Consider the following 23,503-nt stretch of genomic DNA (forward strand, 5'->3'; position numbering starts at 1 on the left):
TGTGCCTTTTGCCATCTTTTGTCTTTTCTATCACCTTTCGTCTGGAAGCTGTAATGCTGTGGATTCCCCTTTGTTCCTGATAAGTTTGTTTCATGTTCAGGCACTGGATCCCATAGAGGCTACCAGCCTGTTTCTGTAACTGGGTACAGATACAAAATACCTGTTAATTCCTATAAGGAAGTTTTGAGTGAGACTTTTAATGAACATCCTATCAGAAGATTTGGAGACAGCCCTCACATTAAAGAGACTTTTTGAGTATTGGGAACATTAAGTTTGCAGTTAACTCTGCACATTTCAGTTGTTATGCTAATAGCTTTAAGATACAAGGAGGAAACAGCGACTGCTGATTTCACTTGTTTGTTGTAAACCACCTGCCTTTAAAGGAAGAAGAGGGTCTACAGGACAGCTTTATCTTTTTGTTATTTTCCATCTTTTATTATTTTTGCTCTGAATAAAAACACATAAAACACTATCGATAGTCATATTTGGGTTTTGTATATTTTAACATATATTGTGTCCAAGCTTGTATATTAGTGGCTGAAATAGTAGGCAGTTACACCTTAATTGGGACTTGGATACGTGCCCTTTCATGTCTTAAGTCAGCAAATGTTTCTACACCTTCATGGCATTAGAGGGACCCCTACTGGTCAAATGCCGGGCACTCACTCTACCAAATAGTTTAAGTAGGACTTTATTTAACCTAGTATGGTACCAGAAATAATTTGTATCTGTTTGCAAGGTTGTGCATATTTTATTTTGCCAAACAATAAAACGTTATTGTGAGGAAGTTTCAATATCATTTTCTAAACTTGTCACAGGAAATATAACTGATAAGTGTTAACACTGAGATAAATAATGACATCCTGTACAGACTGTGAACAGAGGTGCTTGTGAACTTCCTATGCTGATGGTGACTGGTCACAGTGACTCATTTCATTTTACTCTGGCATTTTCCTAGCTAGTGTTAGCTAACCATTTATCGCCTTCCCTGGTGATTGTACTGTTTTCATTCTTGGTGTATTTTGGAGGTCTTTTAAGGTTGACATCCCATTACCGTTGGTGTTGTTCAGAATGAGCAGTGAAATGTTGTACATAAATACATCGAGTTTGTTTGCTAACCAAAGCAGAGCTTTTTACTAATGTTTCCAGTCACAAGCTGACTAAATTGACATTTCATACGCAGTTAGCGATATTGGACTAGATGACAATTCTGTGCACAGCCTATGTGACAGTAAAACAACTCAATAATCGAAAAGAAACACATGGGCCCAATTTAGCAAGAACATATTAATGCACCCTGCTCCTGACCAGTTGGGTACTGTTAGTATACTGGTATGGTAGCAGTACTGTCATGTGTTTTTGCTCCTAGGGATGACAGAGCCAGCTGGACTACTCGGAGTGAGCTGGGACAGGTGGCAGTGATGCCAAGCCATGGGAATTCCTGTTTGGGGCGTTCCCTGTGGCTATGAAGTCACTAACTCATCGAACCATAATATGACCAAGCAAAATGATGGAGGAATGCGTGCAGTTTAAGAAAGTGAAAGGATATAGGGCTGTGTTGTGCTTGCACTGTCTACTTGTATATCTTGTTCTTAATAATAATAACTCAAAGCGAGGCGAAAAAAGATAAAAAAAAATCCCAAGCTTGGTTTGACTGTCTGGAGTCGCTTTACCCTTCAACTCTACAGTACGTAACTGTAAATAGCACAGGGGATTGGCACGCTACAGTATCTTAATTATATGGATATACATATGATATGCATTTCAGTTGTCAACAATGTATAATTTAATTTACAGAATATGCTGTTGTAAAACTGAACAAATTAGGACTAACAAATATTTTACTTTTTTTTTTTACATAAAAAATAGTCATTGACACTAAGAATAGAATTTCAGATATCAATGTGTATTTTTGACAATACTTATTGTATCATTGATATCAGAATTTTGGATATCCATAAACATTTTATTAATTTATATATATATATATATATATATATATATATATATATATATATATATATATATATATATATATATACAGCTCTGGAAAAAATGCAAAATTATCAGTTTCTCTGGTTTTACTATTTATAGGTATGTGTTTGGGTAAAATGAACATTTTTGTTTTATTCTATAAACTACTGACAACATTTCTCCCAAATTCCAAATAAAAATATTGTCATTTAGAGCATTTATTTGCAGAAAATGACAACTGGTCAAAATAACAAAAAAGATGCAGTGTTGTCAGACCTCAAATAATGCAAAGAAAATAAGTTCATATTCATTTTTTAAACAACACATTACTAATGTTTAAACTTAGGAAGAGTTCAGAAATCAATATTTGGTGGAATAACCCTGATTTTCAAGCACAGCTTTCATGCGTCTTGGCATGCTCTCCACCAGTCTTTCACATTGATGTTGGGTGACTTTATGCCACTCCTGGCGCAAAAATTCAAGCAGCTCAGCTTTGTTTGATGGCTTGTGACCATCCATCTTCCTCTTGATCACATTCCAGAGGTTTTCAATGGGGTTCAGGTCTGGAGATTGGGCTGGCCATGACAGGGTCTTGATCTGGTGGTCCTCCATCCACACCTTGATTGACCTGGCTGTGTGGCATGGAGCATTGTCCTGCTGGAAAAACCAATCCTCAGAGTTGGGGAACATTGTCAGAGCAGAAGGAAGCAAGTTTTCTTCCAGGACAACCTTGTACTTGGCTTGATTCATGCCAAAGCTGCCCGATTCCAGCCTTGCTGAAGCACCCCCAGATCATCACCGATCCTCCACCACATTTCACAGTGGGTGCGAGACACTGTGGCTTGTAGGCCTCTCCAGGTCTCCGTCTAACCATTAGACGACCAGGTGTTGAGCAAAGCTGAAAATTGGACTCATCTGGGGGTGCTTCAGCAAGGCTGGAATCGGGCAGATTTGTCTTTGTGAAGGACACATGAATCAAGCCAAGTACAAGGTTGTCCTGGAAGAAAACTTGCTCTCAACAAAATGTAATGTCAGGTGAGCTATACCTCTAAAAGCACAATGTAATATATATTACTATCGGAAAACATATTGCTCTCAACAAAATGTAATGTCAGGTGAGCTATACCTCTAAAAGCACAAAGTAATATATATTACTATCAGAAAACATTGCTCTCAACAAAATGTAATGTCAGGTGAGCTATACCTCTAAAAGCACAAAGCGGTTATTTTTGAGAAACCTGAACACTTCCCGGATGAGCTTAGTCACACGTCTTATCAGTAACGTCGGAACAATTTTTTTGCGTCTTCTTAGTAGTACGGGATTTTTCTCCAGTGTGGACCGGTCGTCGCTGTTGCTAACAACATTCCCGCGCGGTTGTCAAGGAAGTGTGGCTTTGAAAAAATGACAGTTTAGAAAACGTGAATCAGAATACAATTTAACTGGAAAAATAAATAACGGTATCGAATAGTAATAATTACAATTATTTATATAATTTAGCTCAATACAAATGGCAAAATAAATAAATACATAAATAAATTACGTTAATCAAATTGACAAAGAACACGTTTGCACAATTATTTTATATAAATATGTACAGTCCTAGTAAAATATAAATTATGGAAGATTTTCTTGTGAAGAATAGTGTCGCATAGTGCTGTATTTTGCATTAGTATTTGTCAGATTTGTCATCTGCCCTATACAAAACGGTACATCTGCACAACATCAAAGATGTTGCCTCACAAATACAACAAAGGGAGGCTGGTTGCTCACACGGTAAGTTCGTATTTGATTTAAATACAGTAGTACTTTTTTGTGAGTTAAGAGTCTTGCTCTGGAGGACGTATTTAGGTGGGTTGCTGCTGTACTGCGCAGCCTAGCATTTTATGTATTTCGACAGAGCTACAGAAAAATGTAAATTCTGGAACTACATTAATCGCGAATATGTGTGATAAAATGATGGCGTAGCTTGTTAAATTTGGGTTCTTTCTTAAGTGTAGCCACCATTCTATGCACTGCTGTATCAACAAGACCAATCTGACCAGTCCTGTTTACACTATTCTCCAACGTTACATTTAGACAACTATCCCCTGTTGAAATCTGTTTGTCACTTTTAGCACTCCTAATATGAGTCAAGTAAGTGTTGCCAAAATTCATTAAGTCAATGACTTGAAACATCCACAACTTCTGGGGTTTCCTTAGAAAGTGATACATCCAGTATTTCAGGTATTTTACCCCCTATGGTTCATGAGATCCAGCCCCCTGGAGGTTTAAGGTAAGAGGGCTAATAGAAAGCCTTGGGACCAGAGGCAATAGCCAGAGTTTCCCATAGTAAAAGAATAGCAAAGAGGAAAACTATAAAATTACTGTGGAAATTGACTGTGATAAACGATTATAAGGGCTGCCTCAAATTAAATCACATTTCTAGAAATTAAATATGTTTTTACTTTAAAATGCTTATAATAGGCCATATAGATGCAAGAGACAGTGTGTAGTTGTAGGAGGAACAGTATTTCTATTGTTTGAGGCATTTCTGTAGGTATTATAGTGATATGCTTTTGGAATGTTATGGTGAGGATAACTATTCAACCATGCGAACAAAGGTTACCTAGCTGTATTGCAAACCACTTTTCACCACAGGATGTGCACATGCACTCCTGATGACTGTCACATATTGAATTGTGCGGAAGTAATTAATGAAAACATATGTTATAACAATTTAATAAAAAAAAAAAAATCAATTGGAAAAGTCACTGAAGGGCAAAACACTAGAACAGCCGTGCTTGTCCCTTTTCTGTCTGAATGTCACTAAACTCAAGGTGTGCCACCCTGCAGGAAAACATGGAAGGTAGGGCTGGTCTATAGAATGAAATGTTCCACAGCACAATGAGAAGCTGAAGCTAATGAATGACAGGGAAATATGGACAGTGCAAAGGGTACTGTTGGGATAGATTTTTAAAGCCTTTTATATTAGTTTTAAAAGCTGATTCCATTGTAACCTTTTGTTTTAGACTTCTGAAATTTTTACAACACAGTATGAGTGTTAATTTAGATTTTTTTAACATTGAAACATTCATCAAATATTGGTGAACGTCTTACGGCTAATTTCACAGTCCCTGATTAGCACCAATCTTGGATTTATCTGTGCTATTTTGGGTAAGGTAATCCAAGATTAGAGCTAATCAGGATCCGTAAAACTAGCCTGTAGTGTTTACCTAGTAGTAACTGTACAGTGTATGCAATATTTGTTTTTACTGTCTTTTCTATATACAATTAAATGCTGTAAACAAACAGTATTATACATGTTGCTTTCATTTATAAAACACAATGAGAGGCTTCTTATATTTTCTGATTGATTATGAACATTCCCAATCTGTTAAAGGTAAATGTTTCGGAAATTAAACGGAAACTACCACCAAGTATAAATAAGGCAATCTTAGATGCTAAATCACTGTTGTCCGAACTGGCTAAAACCGAACTGAAGAACAACACCAGTATGTTGACAAGCTCTGATGATACCCGGCACAGTATTAGTATTAGCGGATGGCAGCACTGACCTGTGGAATGAAGCTTCTTTGACCTTTTTTTTCTGATGGAATAGGGGAACTAAGATCAATATTTCAATCACAGACCTGTATATTCTAGCATACCAGAGCCAGACTAGATACAAAGGAACGTTTTGAAATGCCATGCTAAGCAATGGAAGTGTAGTTCTAAAAGCAAAGGGGCAGTAAAACACGGCTCCTTTGTAAGGTATACAGCGTATGTATTTTTCACAGTATAGAAATTACAAACGGTAAACACTCGAGGAGCTGCCACCACAAAAGCTTTGAGAACAATGCAAAATTTAAACAAGCAGTTAACATGTTTTTATTTTAATAAGCCATAACAGAGGTTAACTAAGCTGTTTGGCTCATGGACTGCTATGAAGTACTTTTACAGCTATTAGGAATGTGCAGAAAAACTGAGTACTGTTAGTACTAGAAAAATATTTGGGCCTACACATTTCCAATTGTTGAAATGCAGTTTCTTTGAGTAGGAAGTTTTATTGGAACATGTTGCTCTTTTTATTTGCCAAGGTCTTCCTTATTGTTTTGCTGATTCTTTTGTTTTCCCATTTTTTGTGATATTTGTAAACATTCCCTCCCTAACCGTACTGACTATAGTCACACGGATATGGTTTATCTAAAAATCTCTTGAGGCACAGCACACATTATACTGTACTTTTGCAAACTCTGCATGATAAATACTATGGTTTGGAATAATGTTTCACAAAAACAATATGATGCTCTAAACTTGACTTCCTCTGCTGCTCTTGAAAGCATTGAGATCTATGAATTTAGTGGTTGGAGTATTGGGTTGTTTTCTAGCTTGAGTATTTTCTTTGATTCCTGATTGTTTCTGCAGGTGAATGGCTATGGTTTGCAGCTGGCGATCCAGAGGCGCACTTCACAGAAACAGGTGAGAGAAGTCTTGAAGCAGCTGCAATTCTTTATTAAGAGTATGTAGCTTCAAATGACATTTTCTCTGTGCCTGTCTTCTATTGGTGCTTGCTACATGTATCGTTCGGTGTGCTTCTTATTTCAGTTATTCAGTGATTGTTTTTTTTATTTTTTTGATAAGTGGTAAGGTTCTTTGACTAGGAGTTCATAAGCTGCACTGCAGTTCTAGTTGCTTGCCATATACTACGGTATGTAATTTGGGCTAGATCAGCCAAAGTGTCTTTCTATTAGTAAGCACAATCTGCACAGCAGCCAGAAAAAACAAACTTAATCAAAAGTGGCAGATCATTAGACGGCACTGGCTCTTACTTCTATAAAGATGCTTTCACTGATCGAGCCATACATCTGTGTTGCATGTATTTGTGGCAGGCAGCTCGAACTCTTGAACTCAGGTTGAAATCACCTTAACAGGGACTTATCAAAAATAAAAGGAAACCCTAGATTTCAGTTTGCTTTCATTTAAGACACGTTTCTTTTAATTCATGTTTTTACAGATTTTTTTCAAACACAATGCTGTATTTTGAAACAAATCAAACGTTCTGATATCCAATCACTTCCTGTGTGGTAGTAGGTCAAATGGCTTTATTGCTCATATGTAATTGGAGTGGAATGGCGCTACAGCACAGAAAGTTATTGGTCAGGAAACCACAGCAACTTTCCTGCCATTTACATTTAAAAGTAATAAACTAAAGAACCAAAAGATATTCAACAGAAGAAACAAATTATGTTGTAATCTGCCTATTCACAAATTATAGAAATTAATGGAAAATTAAAAGTGTTATTCATTGTCACCAATGTGGCATGCTGAAGTTTGAATCCTTTTTTCTGACAGTTGGACTTCCGTCTGGATAAAGACCTGCCTAGCCACAACAGAGAGCCCACCCAGGATAACTTGAGAAGCTGCCTTCCTCTGACTGGTATTGTTATATCCTCAATTAGAACATGCAGAAGTAACGTAGCTGGCTAATTCACTTGGGCTTGAACCACTTCACAAGTAAAATGAGTTTGGTGGTTTCTCTTTCAACCTCGGCACAGTTTGAGAGGCCCAGAGCTGAATCGATCGAGATGTGCTGCCGACACTGTTTCCGGCTGTAGCAGAAGCTGAAAGACCGACTTGGTATAGTTTTACTGAGTTTTAAGTTGTACCAGGCAGATGTTTAACTCTGGGTCAGAAACAGCAAGGTTCTTGGTCTGTGTTCTCAATTCAGGATTAAGTTAAAGTTGGTAGTGAAAAGAGGACAGCCATCAATTTTCTTATGATTAATTAGTGACAGTACATTCAGACAGTTAGAAGGATGTCAACATGCTATATATTTTTGAAGCCTGTTGCACTGTTTGTTTTTCTCTGCAGAAGGGAGGCTGATGAGCACTGGCAGACCCCCACTGAGTCCCAAGCTGGCATACGCCAGTGAGTTCATCGTTCAAGAGAGGGCCGCCCCCCAGGCATCGAGATCCCCCTGCCTGGGATCATCTGGAGATGCTTCAGCTCAGAGCTTCAGGTCCAGAGCTTGGCAGGTGTCTCGCAGTGCAGGCACCAGCCCCTCCAACAGCAACGGAGCCACCATCAACTCTGCCAGTACTGCAAACTTAATACTGTCCATTTCTGTAGGGGGGTTAGAAAGTCTATACGTGCCACTTTGAACTGGTCTTATTGAGCCATTATTAAGCCAGTAGTGTAACTACTATAAATGTACACATTCGGTTGCAGTAGGTCTGTTGGATTTTGTAGTGTAGGTGCAAGATCATTGCCAGCTGTAAAGAGTACAGCAATTACCTACCAATCATTGTGAGCATATACTATGCATTTGCCATAGTTTACCAAGGTTTGCTATGTTTTTAAATGTTTTACCATACCTCTGTACTTTAAGCTTTACCATGCTTTCACTATGCTTTATTACACTTTACTATGGTTTTACTATGGGGAAATGTTTATAAGGGACAGCAATTGAATATATCAATGAAAAGCAATTTGGAAATCAAATTAATTGGTTACATTTTAGAAATGTAATTTGTATAGTGGTCCCAATATATCAAAGTTGATATCTGTATGAAAATAACTGTTTCCATTTCTTAGTTGTTTTTGATGCTGTAGTGGAATTTTGAATTCTCTGAAATCCGTAGGACAGGGGTAGTTAATAGTTGGACCACGAACGGAATCTGGATAACTTAAAAGAAAGTACAGTCATTTTGCATTTCATTTTTTAACTGCATTTTTTTTTATTCGTTATCTGTGCTTCAGTTGTGTTTGCTGGAACTCCCTTTATTTTCACAATGGTGGATCACGGTTCTGTTAACACAGAAACATATAAGAATAGTTCTACAATTCAAGCAGTAACAAGACAGCATGGAAGATACTACTGTCTGAAAGAGACAGTAGTACCACTAATATTTGATTCCTAAAAAAAATCCCCTTTACATTGCTGTAACCAAGAATTTTGGACCTTCACCTAAAGTAATTGACTGCCCCTGCCTTAGGACTGCCCCTGCCATAGGGTGTTAGATTAAATGCAGGGCCTATTTTTCCACAGCAGCATCACAAAGTGGCACACAGACTTTATACCCACCCCTTATTTAAAGATAATTCCTCAGGGTGTACTTTTTTACTGGTGACATTTTAATTTAGAGATCCATTCTAAATATAAATCTATTTGTAGTATACTGTGTTACTGTTTTGTACAGAAATGTATTATACAGAATCTTTATTAGGACAAATGAACAAATGCAGAAAGATTGGTTACCCCACTCATACCCTTGCTTACTAAAAAAGTGCAGTGGCACCCCAGATAGTATCCCTGTACTACCAGTGCAGTATGGGTGTGACATTTGTTGTTTTTGTTTCATTAAAATGTGTGTAGAGTGAATGGGGTCACTGTCTGTCCCCCTTCACAGATGAGCATTTTGTGAAAAGCCTGTTTAAGCCGGGGACCCCTGTCTTTTTACGCTCCCCTGAGGACAGCGCAGCCAACCCTGACAGGCTGGATCTGGACAGGTGAGCAGCTTGCTTACACAGGACCTGCACTGCACCTAGCAGAACAAGGTGGACGTGACCAGCTTCACACCTAACTTTGTATGTGTACAACACTGGATCCAAATCGGATCACTGGTTCCTCTCGTACTTTGACAAAAAAAAATGAAGATCTTATTTGTGGCTGTTATGACCTATTTCTGTTACACAGATTTCCTTTAAACGCAAAAGGAATCCTTTTTGGACCTAATTGTTTATTCATATTGGATCATTGGTTCAATTCCTATAGTTAGAACATTGAAACCAAAGGATGTCACTTGACTATGTTTCCCACACCACTCAGTTTACCTGTGTGACAGTGACCTTTGTGATTTATAGGATGGAAAGCATTATTTTAGTATAATGAGCTTGCTTCACCACCTCGGGCCTTGTGTTTGACACTACCGCATTAGTGCATTCCCACATGATGCAAAAAGGTAGGATTGGAAACTCTGGAGCATTTTCATCCTTTATGATCCAGGTTCATAGAGGTTGCTGTATGTTGTCCATCTAGAGGTGAAGGACCTCAATGACTGGCTTCTAATTATTAACCGTCAATAGTGGTTAATAAGCCACAGTGTGTAGACTCACAAAACAGAATGAGTGCTCTACCTAGAGAATAGCAGTTTAATGAAGATTACACGGAAGGATTTTCGTTAAGCATTTTCCTGACCGACCTGATGGAGCCAGTTGAATCATCTAAAAGTCTGCACTTGTCTTTTATCTCTGCTGTTATTCCTGACACTCTGTAAAGTGTTTTGATTACACTGTATGAAAATTACTTTGTCTTCCTTCTCTGGCAGGAGGAATCTGCTCGTCTGCCCCCTGCTGGAGGGAGAGGAGAATTTGCGACTGCTCAACTTCCAGCACAACCTGATCTCTGAGATCCAGCACCTCTCTCACCTGAGGCGGCTCATCTTCCTCGACCTGTATGACAACCACATCACTGAGATCTCCGGGCTGTCCGCACTCACCAGCCTGCGTGTCCTCATGCTGGGCACCAACAGGTACCAGGAACACACAGCTACTCTGTCAGCTTGCCCTTCAAGTACAGAGCTAACACAACCATTCCATTACATCTCACCTAATATGTATTGCCATCACTTCGTATATCTGAAATGTTCCTGTATGAAAGATGCACACATTATGTTAAACGTGAATTTTTATTGGTATTTGTCAAAGGAGTTTTGCACTCTTTTCAATGCTGCACTTCCTGTCATGAGGGAGCACAGTCAACATTGAAAATACACACGTTGCATCCTGGGAGTTTGAGTTCCTGTTACTTGAAAAACCAATTAAAAATGTATCATTTTTATACTGTGGCTCTTATATATTTAACTATGTTTCTCAAATAATTGAAAGGTCTTATCTCCTTTACTAAAACTCTCCGAAGCTTCACACATTGGCTGTCCTTCCCAGTAACCTATGGCTGACTTTGTTTTCAAAGTTGACTGCATTACTTTACATGACCTCTTGAAGTTGAATACTCTGAAGTGCAGACTGAAGTATCTGCTTGGAGTGATCTATATTTTTTCTTCATTAATAGCATTAAAAAAATCTAATTCAGCTTTGCCTTTCATATAGAAAAAAATTGAGATCTAAGAAAGTAGTTAGTTAGCTCTATTTACTTTCACCCAGGTCTAACTACCTTATTGATGTGTCTGAAAGGCATACTTTATACCATTTAATTTAAATGTGCACCTTTTTAATATCCAATTTTGTTTTTTGACTGTCATTCTCTGTTTATTTACTAGGCTTTTCAACCACAGGGCTGCTTCTGAAACAATCTCTAAAAGCTGAGTTTCTGAAATGACAACTCGCTGTGTGCCACTGTAATTTCAACCCCTGTATTTCTTTCCCCCTCTCTTCACAAATTACAGCTGCAGAAAGGGCAGGAATTACAGTCTAGTGGTCAGAAATGTCTTCAGAAATTAGTAAGCCTAGTGAAAAAGTATGTAGGCAAGAACAGCAATATAGAATTATACCAAACACACAAGATATTTGTTCCAATTATGTCCTTAATAAATGGAAGCAATTAAACCCCTGGCCAGGTCCAATAACACTTACTCATTAAATGATAGCTATTGAACCTGGAATGGAACAGGAGTTCCCTACCTCTAGTATAAAGTATAAATCCTCTTCTGACTAGTATTTTAGATTTTCTCATATTCATTGTTTTTACAATATTAACGGTTCTTTTATATCTATTTTTTGGCATTTCACCAAATTTTGCAGCTGTTTATTTGAAATATACAAGAAAATCATGCATACCTTGATATACTCCATCTCTGTAGTCTAACGTCAGTGCCCTACAAAGGCTAAACCTTTTTGTATTCTGGCTTGCACAGTCTGAATGAATATTTGTATCATCTGTTTTGGAAACATGGACAGGGAAACAGATATAGAAACAGATGGATAGGCAAGATAACCTCAGGCAAGAACAGGGAAATAAAAGGAAACTCCCACTTTCTGTGCAGCTTTTCATTCACTAGATGGCACTAGAATCTTTCTAATATGAACAAGAAGCCAAACCAAAACGTATTGTAGATTGCTTTAGATATGATCAGTCATTTATCTTTCTCTGTATAATTGTAAATGTCCAGTGCATCACAGTTTACATTTGACTAAGTGCTGGTAAATAAAGCAATCTGTTTTCAAATAATAAAATCGCACTATCACAAAAGATTTAGGGCCGTGTTTATTGGCATTAAGAGTTACACACATGCACATTTCAGGTAAGCCTATCAGTCTAAAAGGGCTTCAACAAAATTTCAACTGGTATTCATAACACTTCTAATGGGCAATATTTAAATAAATAAAAATGTTGTTGGTTAGCCGCATCTACATTTTAAAACAGGTCTAGATGTATGTAGAGATTGCTTTATGAATATTGGACAAAAAAATAACATAAGCCGAAGAGAGAAATGTTTTTCTTAAATACATTGTCAATACAGTCAAGGTATTATAAAACCCAATCAAAGTGGAGACAGTTTGTGTCATACAGTTTGTGTCTGTCTTCTTCCCCTTGTGTGGAACTATTTTTTTGAGACACGATAACTGAAGAGCAAGTGGAATGAAAGAAATCCGCTTTTGTATTTGGATTGAGGATTAGGTGCCCTTAACATATATCAGTTTTGGAGTTGAAAGCCAAAGGGTCAGGTAAGATGGTACACTTATGCAAGTCATTGTTCACGGGGCGTGAGCTGGGTTGAAGAGTAAGGCAGAAGAAGCAGCAAGGAGCTGTTAGTAGGACAGAAGGTGGTCACTGACTGAGGGCGACGATGCCGACACATCCCAGGGGTAGAGGACCCAGCAACCGAAATGAGATAGACAAGATGATCGCTGACTGAGGGCGACGATGCCGACACATCTCAGGGGCGAAGGACCCAGCAATCGAGGACAGGATAGAAAAGAGGTCGCTGACTGAGGGCGACGATGCCGACACATCCCAGGGGCAGAGGACCCAGCAACCGAAAACACTAATGAGGGTTATGACTCGAAAAGCCGCCCCTCGAGAGGAGATTGGAGAGGTACCCAGCATCTGAGACTTCTGTAAGAGGCGCTCGTAAAACCCCTGATAGGCCGAGACGTCACGCTGCCTGGGACCTGAAATAAGGACAAAGCATTGCGGTTAGTATAGGACTCAGCACGAGTGACCACGTCCTGAAAGAGAGGCAGAATAGAACAGAGCCTCGAGTAAGGCAAGATGAGCGCAGGAGCTGCGACAGGACAGAGTTTGGCCGGGGGTCCGCTCTGACTCACATGGTGAGAACCCCCCTGAAGGTAAGGGAGGCGGATGCCTAGCCCTGAGGTCGGGGAAGTGAGACTCACTTGCCCCCCAGAGACGACCGATGCGAAGGCATGTAAGAAGGAGGAGGAGGGGAGGAGGAGGAAAACGAAACACTAGACAGAAAAGGTGCAGGTGATCAGGGCTTAAATAGAAAATAGATGCTAATTAACAGGAAATTAGAAAATTGGGAGATTGAAAGATTGGAAGCACCCAGCTCCACGCCCCCTGAACCACGCAAGCTAACATTTCACGGGGCGTGAGCTGGGTTGAAGAGTAAGGCAGAAGAAGCAGCAAGGAGCTGTTAGTAGGACAGAAGGTGGTCACTGACTGAGGGCGACGATGCCGACACATCCCAGGGGTAGAGGACCCAGCAACCGAAATGAGATAGACAAGATGATCGCTGACTGAGGGCGACGATGCCGACACATCTCAGGGGCGAAGGACCCAGCAATCGAGGACAGGATAGAAAAGAGGTCGCTGACTGAGGGCGACGATGCCGACACATCCCAGGGGCAGAGGACCCAGCAACCGAAAACACTAATGAGGGTTATGACTCGAAAAGCCGCCCCTCGAGAGGAGATTGGAGAGGTACCCAGCATCTGAGACTTCTGTAAGAGGCGCTCGTAAAACCCCTGATAGGCCGAGACGTCACGCTGCCTGGGACCTGAAATAAGGACAAAGCATTGCGGTTAGTATAGGACTCAGCACGAGTGACCACGTCCTGAAAGAGAGGCAGAATAGAACAGAGCCTCGAGTAAGGCAAGATGAGCGCAGGAGCTGCGACAGGACAGAGTTTGGCCGGGGGTCCGCTCTGACTCACATGGTGAGAACCCCCCTGAAGGTAAGGGAGGCGGATGCCTAGCCCTGAGGTCGGGGAAGTGAGACTCACTTGCCCCCCAAAGGATGGACCCCCGGCACCTCACGAAAACTCCCACACCGTGCGACAAACAAGAGACAGTACATGCCTACGCATAACATAAACAAAAGACCAGAAGGACAAACAGGACAAACAGAGGGAGATTAGTAATTTGTTAGTAGGATGCGACTATGTGTATACCTGCCGCTCAGTGGAGAGGAAAAAACCCCTTGAGGCCAATTAGGGGAAAACCTCTGGTGGCTCCGGCAGACAGGTAGCCCCCACTCCGGGCATGCTAGCGATTTTAAAATGGGCTGCAACTTTATGAGAGGAGAATGAATGAATGAAAGAATCCACTGCAGAAGAGGGCCAACTCCCCACACTCATGATCTGACTGTGATTGATGTTGGCCCCTGCAGCAGAGGGGGCTGTGCCTACAGAATGATTTGGGGGGTGGGGTAGGGGAGGCGTGCTCTGGAGGCGAGGTAGGTTGAGATCCAGTGACGAGTGATCCGAGGAGTGGGGTAGAGTAGAGGAGGGAGGCTTGCTCTGGAGGGTGGAGAGGTGGGTTGAGAACCAGTGATGAGAGATGATAGGAGCGAGAGGAATCAATTAACTGAGGGTCCTGGGGGGGGGGGGGGGTAGAGGAAGGAGGCTTGCTCTGGAGGGTGGAGAGGTGGGTTGAGAACCAGTGATGAGAGATGATAGGAGCGAGAGAAATCAATTAACTGAGGGTCCTGGGGGGGGGGGGGGTAGAGGAAGGAGGCTTGCTCTGGAGGGTGGAGAGGTGGGTTGAGAACCAGCGATGAGAGGTGATAGGAGTGAGAGGAATCAATGAACTGAGGGTCTAGGGGGCAGGGGGGGGGTTAAGGTTTCTTGCTGGGGAGATACCTTGATGTTGAAAAGAAGGGAAGATAGGGGATTCTACTTGACAGCTAAATGAACTAACCATGCTGAAATTGATCCATCTTGGAGGTACGGCCAAATGATGAAGTACATTAGAAGCAGAAGAAACTTCGAGTTCTGAGGAGACTGAAGAAGGCTGAGATGCAGAGAAATACCTTGACATTGAAAAGAATGGGCAGATAGGGGACTCTGCTTGACCGCTGAATGAAGTGACCACGCTGAAATGGATCCGTCGTGGAGGTACACAACTGAATGATGGAGTAAAATTAGAAGTAGAAGAAACTGTGGATTATGAGCTCCTGAGAAGACAGAAGAGGGCTCAGATGCAGATGATCTCCATAGGTAGATCCTTGTATGGGGTGAAGTGGCATTTCCGAAGAGTAGAATGAGCAAACAGAGAATGTTCATTGATGTAGACAGGCGGGAAGGGGAGGCAGAAGGGAAGGCTCTTAAGAATCTCACGAAGGGTCAGGCGAACTGCTGGTATGGAGAAAATGGGGGGGGGGGGGGGGGGAGGAGAGAGAGAGAGAGAGAATCCCTACCATGGATGATGAAAGCCAGGATCTGGTTTTGTTTGAAGGAATAGGATGAATCCGATTCTGGGCACAGAAGGCTGAACACGCTGATCAAGCTGTCGAATATGAAGCTCTCGAAGAAGGGCGAGGGATGCAGACATGAAATGCGGAGCAGATTGAAGCAGGTTACTGAGAGTAGGATTCAGTCAAATAGCAGCTGATGAAGCTGGGGAGTCTGGAGGGGGGGGGGGGGGGGGGGCAGCAGACGGGACCAGCTGACGGAACTTGGATACCGAAAGTAGAGGCCGAAGGGGAGCTGGAATTGAGGGTTGAGGTAGCGGCTGGAACTGAAAATGTGCTCCATTTTCTGGAAACAAGGGAAGAGAGGAGATGTCGACCATCCTATGTGTTAGTTAATACAGGATCGATCAGCGGTCTGCTACTATCCTGTCCGCTTGAAATGGAAAAGGTGAACTCACGTTCAGAGATTGGGTTTCACAACTCCAGTCATTCTCCTAGTAGTGGAACTCCTTAACTCATAATCAAGACGGATTTCCAGTCTCATACCACGTCTCTCACCATGCATTAATGCTGTAATATTTGAGAGGATGTGAGGACATCCGAATAGATTGCTGAGAAGGTCAAGCACCTCGTATTTTGATTAGATGGGGATTAGCATTAGCCTTGGTTGTGGAATGCTGTGGTGATCTGCATATTGGAGGAAAGCGGAAGCGTTGGAAGCTCTGGAGTAGTGCAGGTACAGATTTAAACTGTAAACTAAAGCAACTTTGCATGCTATAATAGTGAGTAGATCTGAAGAGGAAGCAGAGATCTGCTGCAGTGAGGAGCAATTAACAGAGAGGACGGGATCTGCTGAACGGTGCAGAGATCTAAAGAGGTAACGATGAAGCGCGGTCAATGATGAGCAGTGGTCTGCTGCAGAAAGAGATCTGCTGAAGCAGTGATCTGTTATTGTGAATGGTGGACTACCATTGGTAGAGTGTGGTGGTCTGCTGCAGAGCGCAGAGATCTGCTGAAGCAGTGATCTGTAATGGTGAACGGTGGACTGCCATCGGTAGTGTGGTGGTCTGCTGTAGAGCACAGAGATTTGCTGAATGCGGTGGATATTGGTCTTTGAGTGAAAAGTGATTTAGATAAAGCCAGAGATGAAGAATGCATAGAGCTGAGGCCGCTGTAGAACCTGAGAGGATAAAGAATGCGTTGCTCTGAGGCTATTGCAAAATCTATTGATTTGGTCGGGAACAGTCTGAGTGTATTGTCTAATCGCAGGGTAGGAGGACACTTGCCTGAAATGATGATAGTTGTAGGACATGGTTTCCGTTTCTGACTGGCAGCTCACGTTGCTGAAATGAAAACTTGAAGGTTGAATAAAGTGCCTTGGTGAAATTTGTCGGTTTGAAGGAGAGAAGCCAGATGAGGAAGGATGAATCCGGGAACAGGAAGAGGTCACTGGGATGGAAGCCTGGTGCAGGGAAGCTGGAAGTTAATGTGACGGTAGATTCGGAGCATCACAGAAAGCCGACAAGAGCGTGGCTTCATGACCATGTCCTCGAAGGGTGGTGGGGGGGGGGGGGGCAGGTAGAGTTGAAATTGAAGAATGTCAGTTGATATAGATAGACAAAGGATGAGGCAGGAGGGGAACTCCGAGAATAACTGCGAGAATAAATAGAAAAGCAGTAGTGTCCGAGCTTCGTAGCGATACCAAACTCGTTTAATATATAGAGAGAGAACTTGTGGTATTATACTGCCATCCAGAGGTTATGATTGGAATTAAACCATTGACTTGAGTGAAGCAGGGTAGAATCTATGAAGTTATTACGATTAAAATCCTTGTCTATGTAGAACAACATTTGCTTATTCCCTTAGATTTAAATAATAAATGTTCTAGAGATGTTAGGACAGTTAGTCATGTATATAAATAAGTAAACGCAGTACTTAGAGGTCATGATTCGGCGCGTTGAATTCGTCTCCACCAGTTGTGAAAGCGCAGCAACAGGAAGCCGGAAGACAGCAGTACTGAAGCACAGAGCACGCAGAGCCTGATGAAGCTGCCTGGTCACCATGACAACTTACCACACCCCGCAGTCACTCAATGACGGCGTTACCGTGGTAACCGTGGTCTGTAAGGCGCCGGTGGAAAAGTTGCAGTGCAGCACTATCGTTGGAGCATGTTGTGACCAGTCAAACCACGAGCCGACACTGGTTAAAGTGGGCAGGATACGTCTTTTAAAAGGTTGAACGTAGCTAATGGAGGTCCAGGGCAGGATCTTCCGATGGAACGGTAACTGTGCTGGCTCTGTGGGATCGGGGGAGGGGCGTCTGATTGCAGGCGAGGAGTAAAGAGAGATTCCGCAGCCAAAGCTTAATGGTGGATTTAATAGATTTAAAGTAGGGCAATCGCTGACAACGTGAATGTCGATGTCTTGTCGAAGGAGCTTGAAAGTTTAGCAGAGGACCAGTCTTTCTGAAAAAGTTGCAGACAGGTTGAGTAATGACGCTGCGCTTGAACGGCGCTGTTGCTGGATGGAACAGGAAAGACAAACGTTGGAGCTCTCGAAGCCGAAAAGAGACGCTGTCTGAAAAGAAGGATCACCTGAGCAGGTAGGAAAATGATTGATAATATATCTTGGCAGCGCTGTGCAGAGAAATGACCTGCAGAGCGAGGCAACGAAGTTTAGATATTTAGCGGTGGAGCACGAAACGACGGCGTCTGAGCGTTTGCTACAAAAACGAAACACTAGACAGAAAAGGTGCAGGTGATCAGGGCTTAAATAGAAAATAGATGCTAATTAACAGGAAATTAGAAAATTGGGAGATTGAAAGATTGGAAGCACCCAGCTCCACGCCCCCTGAACCACGCAAGCTAACATTTAATATAACACAGCAAAGTACATTTCAGTCAATAGGTGGCACTTTAGAATTCTACATATAATGCAAAAAAAACCAAAAACATTTTATGCTAAAAGGAACCCGTAACATTCAGAATAAGTTTGTGTTGTACAGTTCCCTTTCAGGTATGAAATGTAACCATTACCGCATAAGTGTTTACTTCCTAAAGACCCCGAAACCTGAATATTCTATACCAGAGCTTCTCAGCCGAGCCATGCCTGCCTCCAGAGGGTATAAAGGACTGCGTGCACAGATCTCAAGATCTGACCTGACAGGAGGGCTGTTAGTACCTCTAACAAGCAGGCTTCCCTCAGTCTCGTGTGGGTACTGACTGTGTGGTTTTGCCAGTAGCTTGTACAGGTGGGCATCCCTGTACAGTGTTACCCATGGTAACTGCGAACCGGTGGACCCGTACCATACCGGTACCGAGGATCACCGACTCGCTCCATTCCCGATCTGATACCGAACCGGGACAGAGATTACTGCACTGGTACTGTACCGTACCGACCTGTTGCTAAAGTTACCAAACCGGTACCGACTAAAGTCACCGACCCGGTTCCGTCCAGATTCTGACCCGCTACTGACCAGGTCTTACATCCCTGGTCTGGTACCAAGCCGGTCTTGTTCGGGTCTTGATCAGCCATGACAGATGCTCTTCCTGCTTGGGGCCTGAGCATGCAAAGGAGGCACTGGTGAACCACAGTTTCTGTGAGTTTTGTGCACATTTCTCCAAGCGCACACTGGACAAGCGTCTCCCCCGCAGCTCTATAGAGCACTCTGCGTCCATCACTCCTGCACAGTGCTCTTCCCTATCACCCTTTGGTAGAGGTGGAGGTCCTCACCCCATGGCTCTGTGCCAAGGGAGAGCGGACAACTCATCCGGGAAATTGTGTCTTATAGGCTTAAATTACCATGTTGGTACAAGTGCCAAATTTACTGCTCCTGTCCAAGGATGCTATCTGCCCCAACAAACCGTGCTGGGTCTCGGAGGTGATCCTAAAGCTGGCCTATTCAGCCAGTGCATTCCCTGCACGGCTGGGCAACTTTAATAGTATTCTGGTAGCCTACCAGTCCTATTTGCTGAGGTCCCTCTCTGACACAGGCCCTCACCACAGCAGCTCGATGAGCTGTGCCTGGTTAATAAGAACCTGCTCTGTCTGTCTAAGCTGAACGGGCAGTCTGTTGGTAGAAACTTGGCTGCGCTGGTAGCTGCATGCAGGCAGCTTTGACTTTCCTGGGCACACGTGCGTGACGGGGACAAAGCATTATTACATGAGCCTATTACACCAGCACATACGGGCAGCAGTGTGGCGTAGTGGTTAGGGCTCTGGACTCTTGACCGGAGGGTTGTGGGTTCAATCCCTGGTATGGGACACTGCTGCTGTACCCTTGAGCAAGGTACTTTACCTAAATTGCTCCAGTAAAAACCCAACTGTATAAATGGGTAATTGTATGTAAAAATAATGTGATATCTTGTAACAATTGTAAGTCGCCCTGGATAAGGGTGTCTGCTAAGAAATAAATAATAATAATAATAATAAATAATAATAATAATACCTTTGGTCCTGCGGTGGACGAGATGCTGCAGCGCTCTCACCGCTCACAGGAATCCAAAAAGCAACCACCCTCAGTGTGTAAACCAGCAGCAAACTTGCGCCCTCGGCCCCAGTGCACTTCAATTCAATGAACCAATAGGTTTCATACTGGCGAACCGAAAGCATATCGCACTTATTCCAAATCGCATCGTAGACAAATGATGTGGTTATTATAAAGAAAAACTGTTATTTGAGAACAGTAGGCCTACACAGCTAAACAAGTGTTAATCACATTTAACCATCATTTATGTTTCTTTTATTGTAAAATAATAATAATACATCTGAATTTAAAAGGTTTTCAGTCTTTAGGAACTGTTTTTACCCTTAAGAAGACCATGATCTATCCGCCGCACTACAATCTAGTCACTGGGGCTATCTCCGTTTTTGGAAGCCGTAGTGCTAAGGACAAATCAGTGATCAGATTCCCCAGGTAGACGCACGATTTTCGGTCAGTTAAAAAATAGAGCTCCGTGCTGCTGCTGGGAGTTGGACTACGATACATCTTTTTACGGCTGCATTTCTTTCAAGTCGAGTTACAGAACACGAATCACAGCAACCCCATTTAGTTAAAAAGCCTGTCACTGACAATTGTTGAAATTGTTGAAAAATTGTATTGTTGTTTTATTTCTGTTTAGATTTGCCTGGACGTATAAGAGGATCAAAATAAAGAAATGTCTTCAGAAATTTAGGACGATCGTAAGAAATTGAATTATTGAACTTAAGAACAATCTTAGGAAGATCTTAACTATTTTCTTACGAACTTTAAGTTTTGTCTTCAAGAATATGGCCCCTGGCTCGCTGCTCCTCCGTGGGCTCTGGCATGATTGATTAGCATTGTGGGATGCACAATACTGTTGAGCATATCATTTGTATATCAGTTGTGAACATTAGCATTAACTGCAGCTTAGTTCAGTTCACCACTGGAGCTCCTTATGAAACCAAGGTGCACCAGAGCCGCTCGGAGCAGCAGAGGAAGGCGTGCTAGCGTCAAAAGAGCATCTAGGCGAACTTAATTGTTTCAGATGGTGCTCTACTCATGTACTTAATTGGGACTTAGTCAAAATTTTGTGCTTGAATTGAGTTCGGCACGCCTCTAGAGCATCAGTCTGAAACTGGCCTAAGGGGCCGTCAATTACAGCAAGAATACACAGCATGCTATTTTTCAAGACCCTCCCACCCTAAAAAATAAAACCTACATAAAAATGCTGACATCCGAAGCAGGCCCTAGGTTTTTAAAATGTAATTACCAACTATGGTGAGTAAAAAAACATATTTTGCATATTTTGGTGCAGTAATTTTGGTTTACTGTGCCCTATATTGGACACAAACATGTAGGCATTGCAGAATTTGAGCACCGATTAAAAGTTTGATGATAACCCTTTTCTCTCAATGGCAAGCAGGAGGATCATAATCTGTAACTTTATTTCAAGTCTCCCAACACATACGTGTGTTTACTATTTATATTTAATATATTTCGTGTTCAATAAGATTGTATCGTTGTAGGTTAGTTCAAGAGATTCTGTTTTAGCAACTACAAATACATGTATGTATTTGCATGAATTGTGCATGTATTTGCAAACTGGGGTAATATAGTAACACATAAAAAGATGTTGATTATGTAGTGCTGTCCTTCTGTACACTTTCAGGAAATGTTGATAATTGTGGACAGCCCCTAAGTTGTGTTGTGTCTTCAGATTCCTCAATGTTCTCTAAAGCAGACTGCTGAAAAATCATACTCATACTTCATCTGTGTTTTTAATCCTCCATTTTATTAGACATTTTACAAGATTGCAATTTCCCAACGAGATCAAAATGGGATACCACAATGGACTCTGCTTATGAGGCTGCTAATTTTTATACTGCACTTTTCAGTTCTGATATTCCACATTCCGATCAGTTACTGACACACAGGCACATTCCAATCATTTCCAAACTTGACACCTGACAGCAAGACTCCAGAACCAGATACTGATTTCATACCATAGCTGAGATTCTGCTCTCTGCAATATACTGCTCACTATAAATCCTTGCAGTGGGCAGACAGGGCTAAATCAAACAGCCTGTCACCTTTGTTTTTACACATGTCAATAGACAAGGAGACTTTTTTTGCGTGTAACATTGCTTGGGCTACTCTTAACATTTTGGCTCCACCATGGTGTAAATAAATACTGGATCTGAAGCTAGGTGGAGATCTAGCAAATCCATATTTTAAATGTTCATATGGATCTGTTATCCGTCATTATTTGATTTAAAGATGTCAAACGTGATCATTTACTTTGAAGAGATAATGTAGTGCCTGAGAAAACAAGTTTTCAGGTTGTCTGGGTTTGTTTTAGTGCTGGGATGGTTTTGAATATTATTTAATTTGTGTATAAGACTGGTATGTTTATAGCATTGTGAATTGAATATACATTTTTTTACAGCAGTTAAAAGTTTAGGCAAAAGTCTAAATGTTTTAACATTTTAGGGCCTGACAGCACTTGAAACTGAAGCCTCCTGTCTGTCTGCCTCTCTGCCTGTCTGTCTGTCCACAGTGGCCTTGGATTTCAGTGCAGTAATGAATGAAAAGCTCTTTTGCTCCCTATAACCTCTTGACTTCTATAGCAGATTTATTGCGTATCTCCTGCCGTGCTCTCACTTTCTTAGCTTCTAAAGAATATATGTATTGCTGAGAAGGTATCCTGGATTTTCCATGGGTGAATTATGAATTTGTACTGCAGTATATATAAATCATCTAGGCTGATGTCTTGCTTGGTTTGGAATGGGGTCCGTCTTTGCTCAGTCCCCATGTGTGCACATAGTAAGGTCTTACATAATGAGGACTGGGTTACAAAACAAACCTGGTGGACTTTACAATACTGACAATATTAATGTTAAAAGTAATTATTATACGATCTTCAATGCTGGGAGGGACAGCTGTGGACAGTTATTTAACACACCTGTGTTGTCTCAAGCCTGTAATCAGTGCTGATAATGACGGTGATAAAGGAGGCTTTAGGAATGAGCACGTGACCCGTTGCTTGTAATGTGGCTACACTCCAGAGAAGTATTTGTAAGTAGACGGCATCAGGGTTTTAAAATTGCAGCTGTACTGTTTATCTGAATTTGGCTTCATATGTAAACTGATCAGAACTGCATTATGCCTTAAGTGCCTTATTTTTTTTTTTTCAAAATATTAAAATATCTACCTATTGAAATTTTGCAGTTTAAATTTAAGATTCACTAGTTCTAATGCCCACTATGGCTGCAGCAATCAGGATAAAATGTTTATTTGCAAATTTCGCTATGTCACTTTAATCACTAACTTAAATGGTGACTAACTGCACAATGTATACCAGTGGTCGGCAAATGGCGGCCTGCGTACTGGTGTCGTCAGGCCCGCGGATACCTCTTGGCAGAGCTGTATCAAGGACTGAGTGAGAGCGGAACTTCATTTTAATATTACTGCAAGGG

General features: G+C 41.7%; 1 protein-coding gene across 1 annotated transcript in view; it reads left to right on the plus strand.

The window, feature by feature from the left end:
- Window positions 1–3,321: 3,321 nt before the first annotated feature.
- The window catches only part of LOC117429909 (leucine-rich repeat-containing protein 49-like), a 152,652-nt gene continuing 132,470 nt past the window's right edge, over window positions 3,322–23,503 (plus strand). The window contains exons 1-6 of the mRNA XM_058998448.1: window positions 3,322–3,748; window positions 6,380–6,433; window positions 7,307–7,391; window positions 7,826–8,050; window positions 9,364–9,463; window positions 10,282–10,485. Of these exons, the coding sequence (XP_058854431.1) occupies window positions 3,704–3,748; window positions 6,380–6,433; window positions 7,307–7,391; window positions 7,826–8,050; window positions 9,364–9,463; window positions 10,282–10,485 (713 nt within the window). The 5' untranslated portion in view covers window positions 3,322–3,703. The remainder of the gene's footprint in view (window positions 3,749–6,379; window positions 6,434–7,306; window positions 7,392–7,825; window positions 8,051–9,363; window positions 9,464–10,281; window positions 10,486–23,503) is intronic.

Source organism: Acipenser ruthenus, chromosome 24, assembly GCF_902713425.1.
Source record: "Acipenser ruthenus chromosome 24, fAciRut3.2 maternal haplotype, whole genome shotgun sequence".
Classification (NCBI taxonomy): domain Eukaryota; kingdom Metazoa; phylum Chordata; class Actinopteri; order Acipenseriformes; family Acipenseridae; genus Acipenser; species Acipenser ruthenus.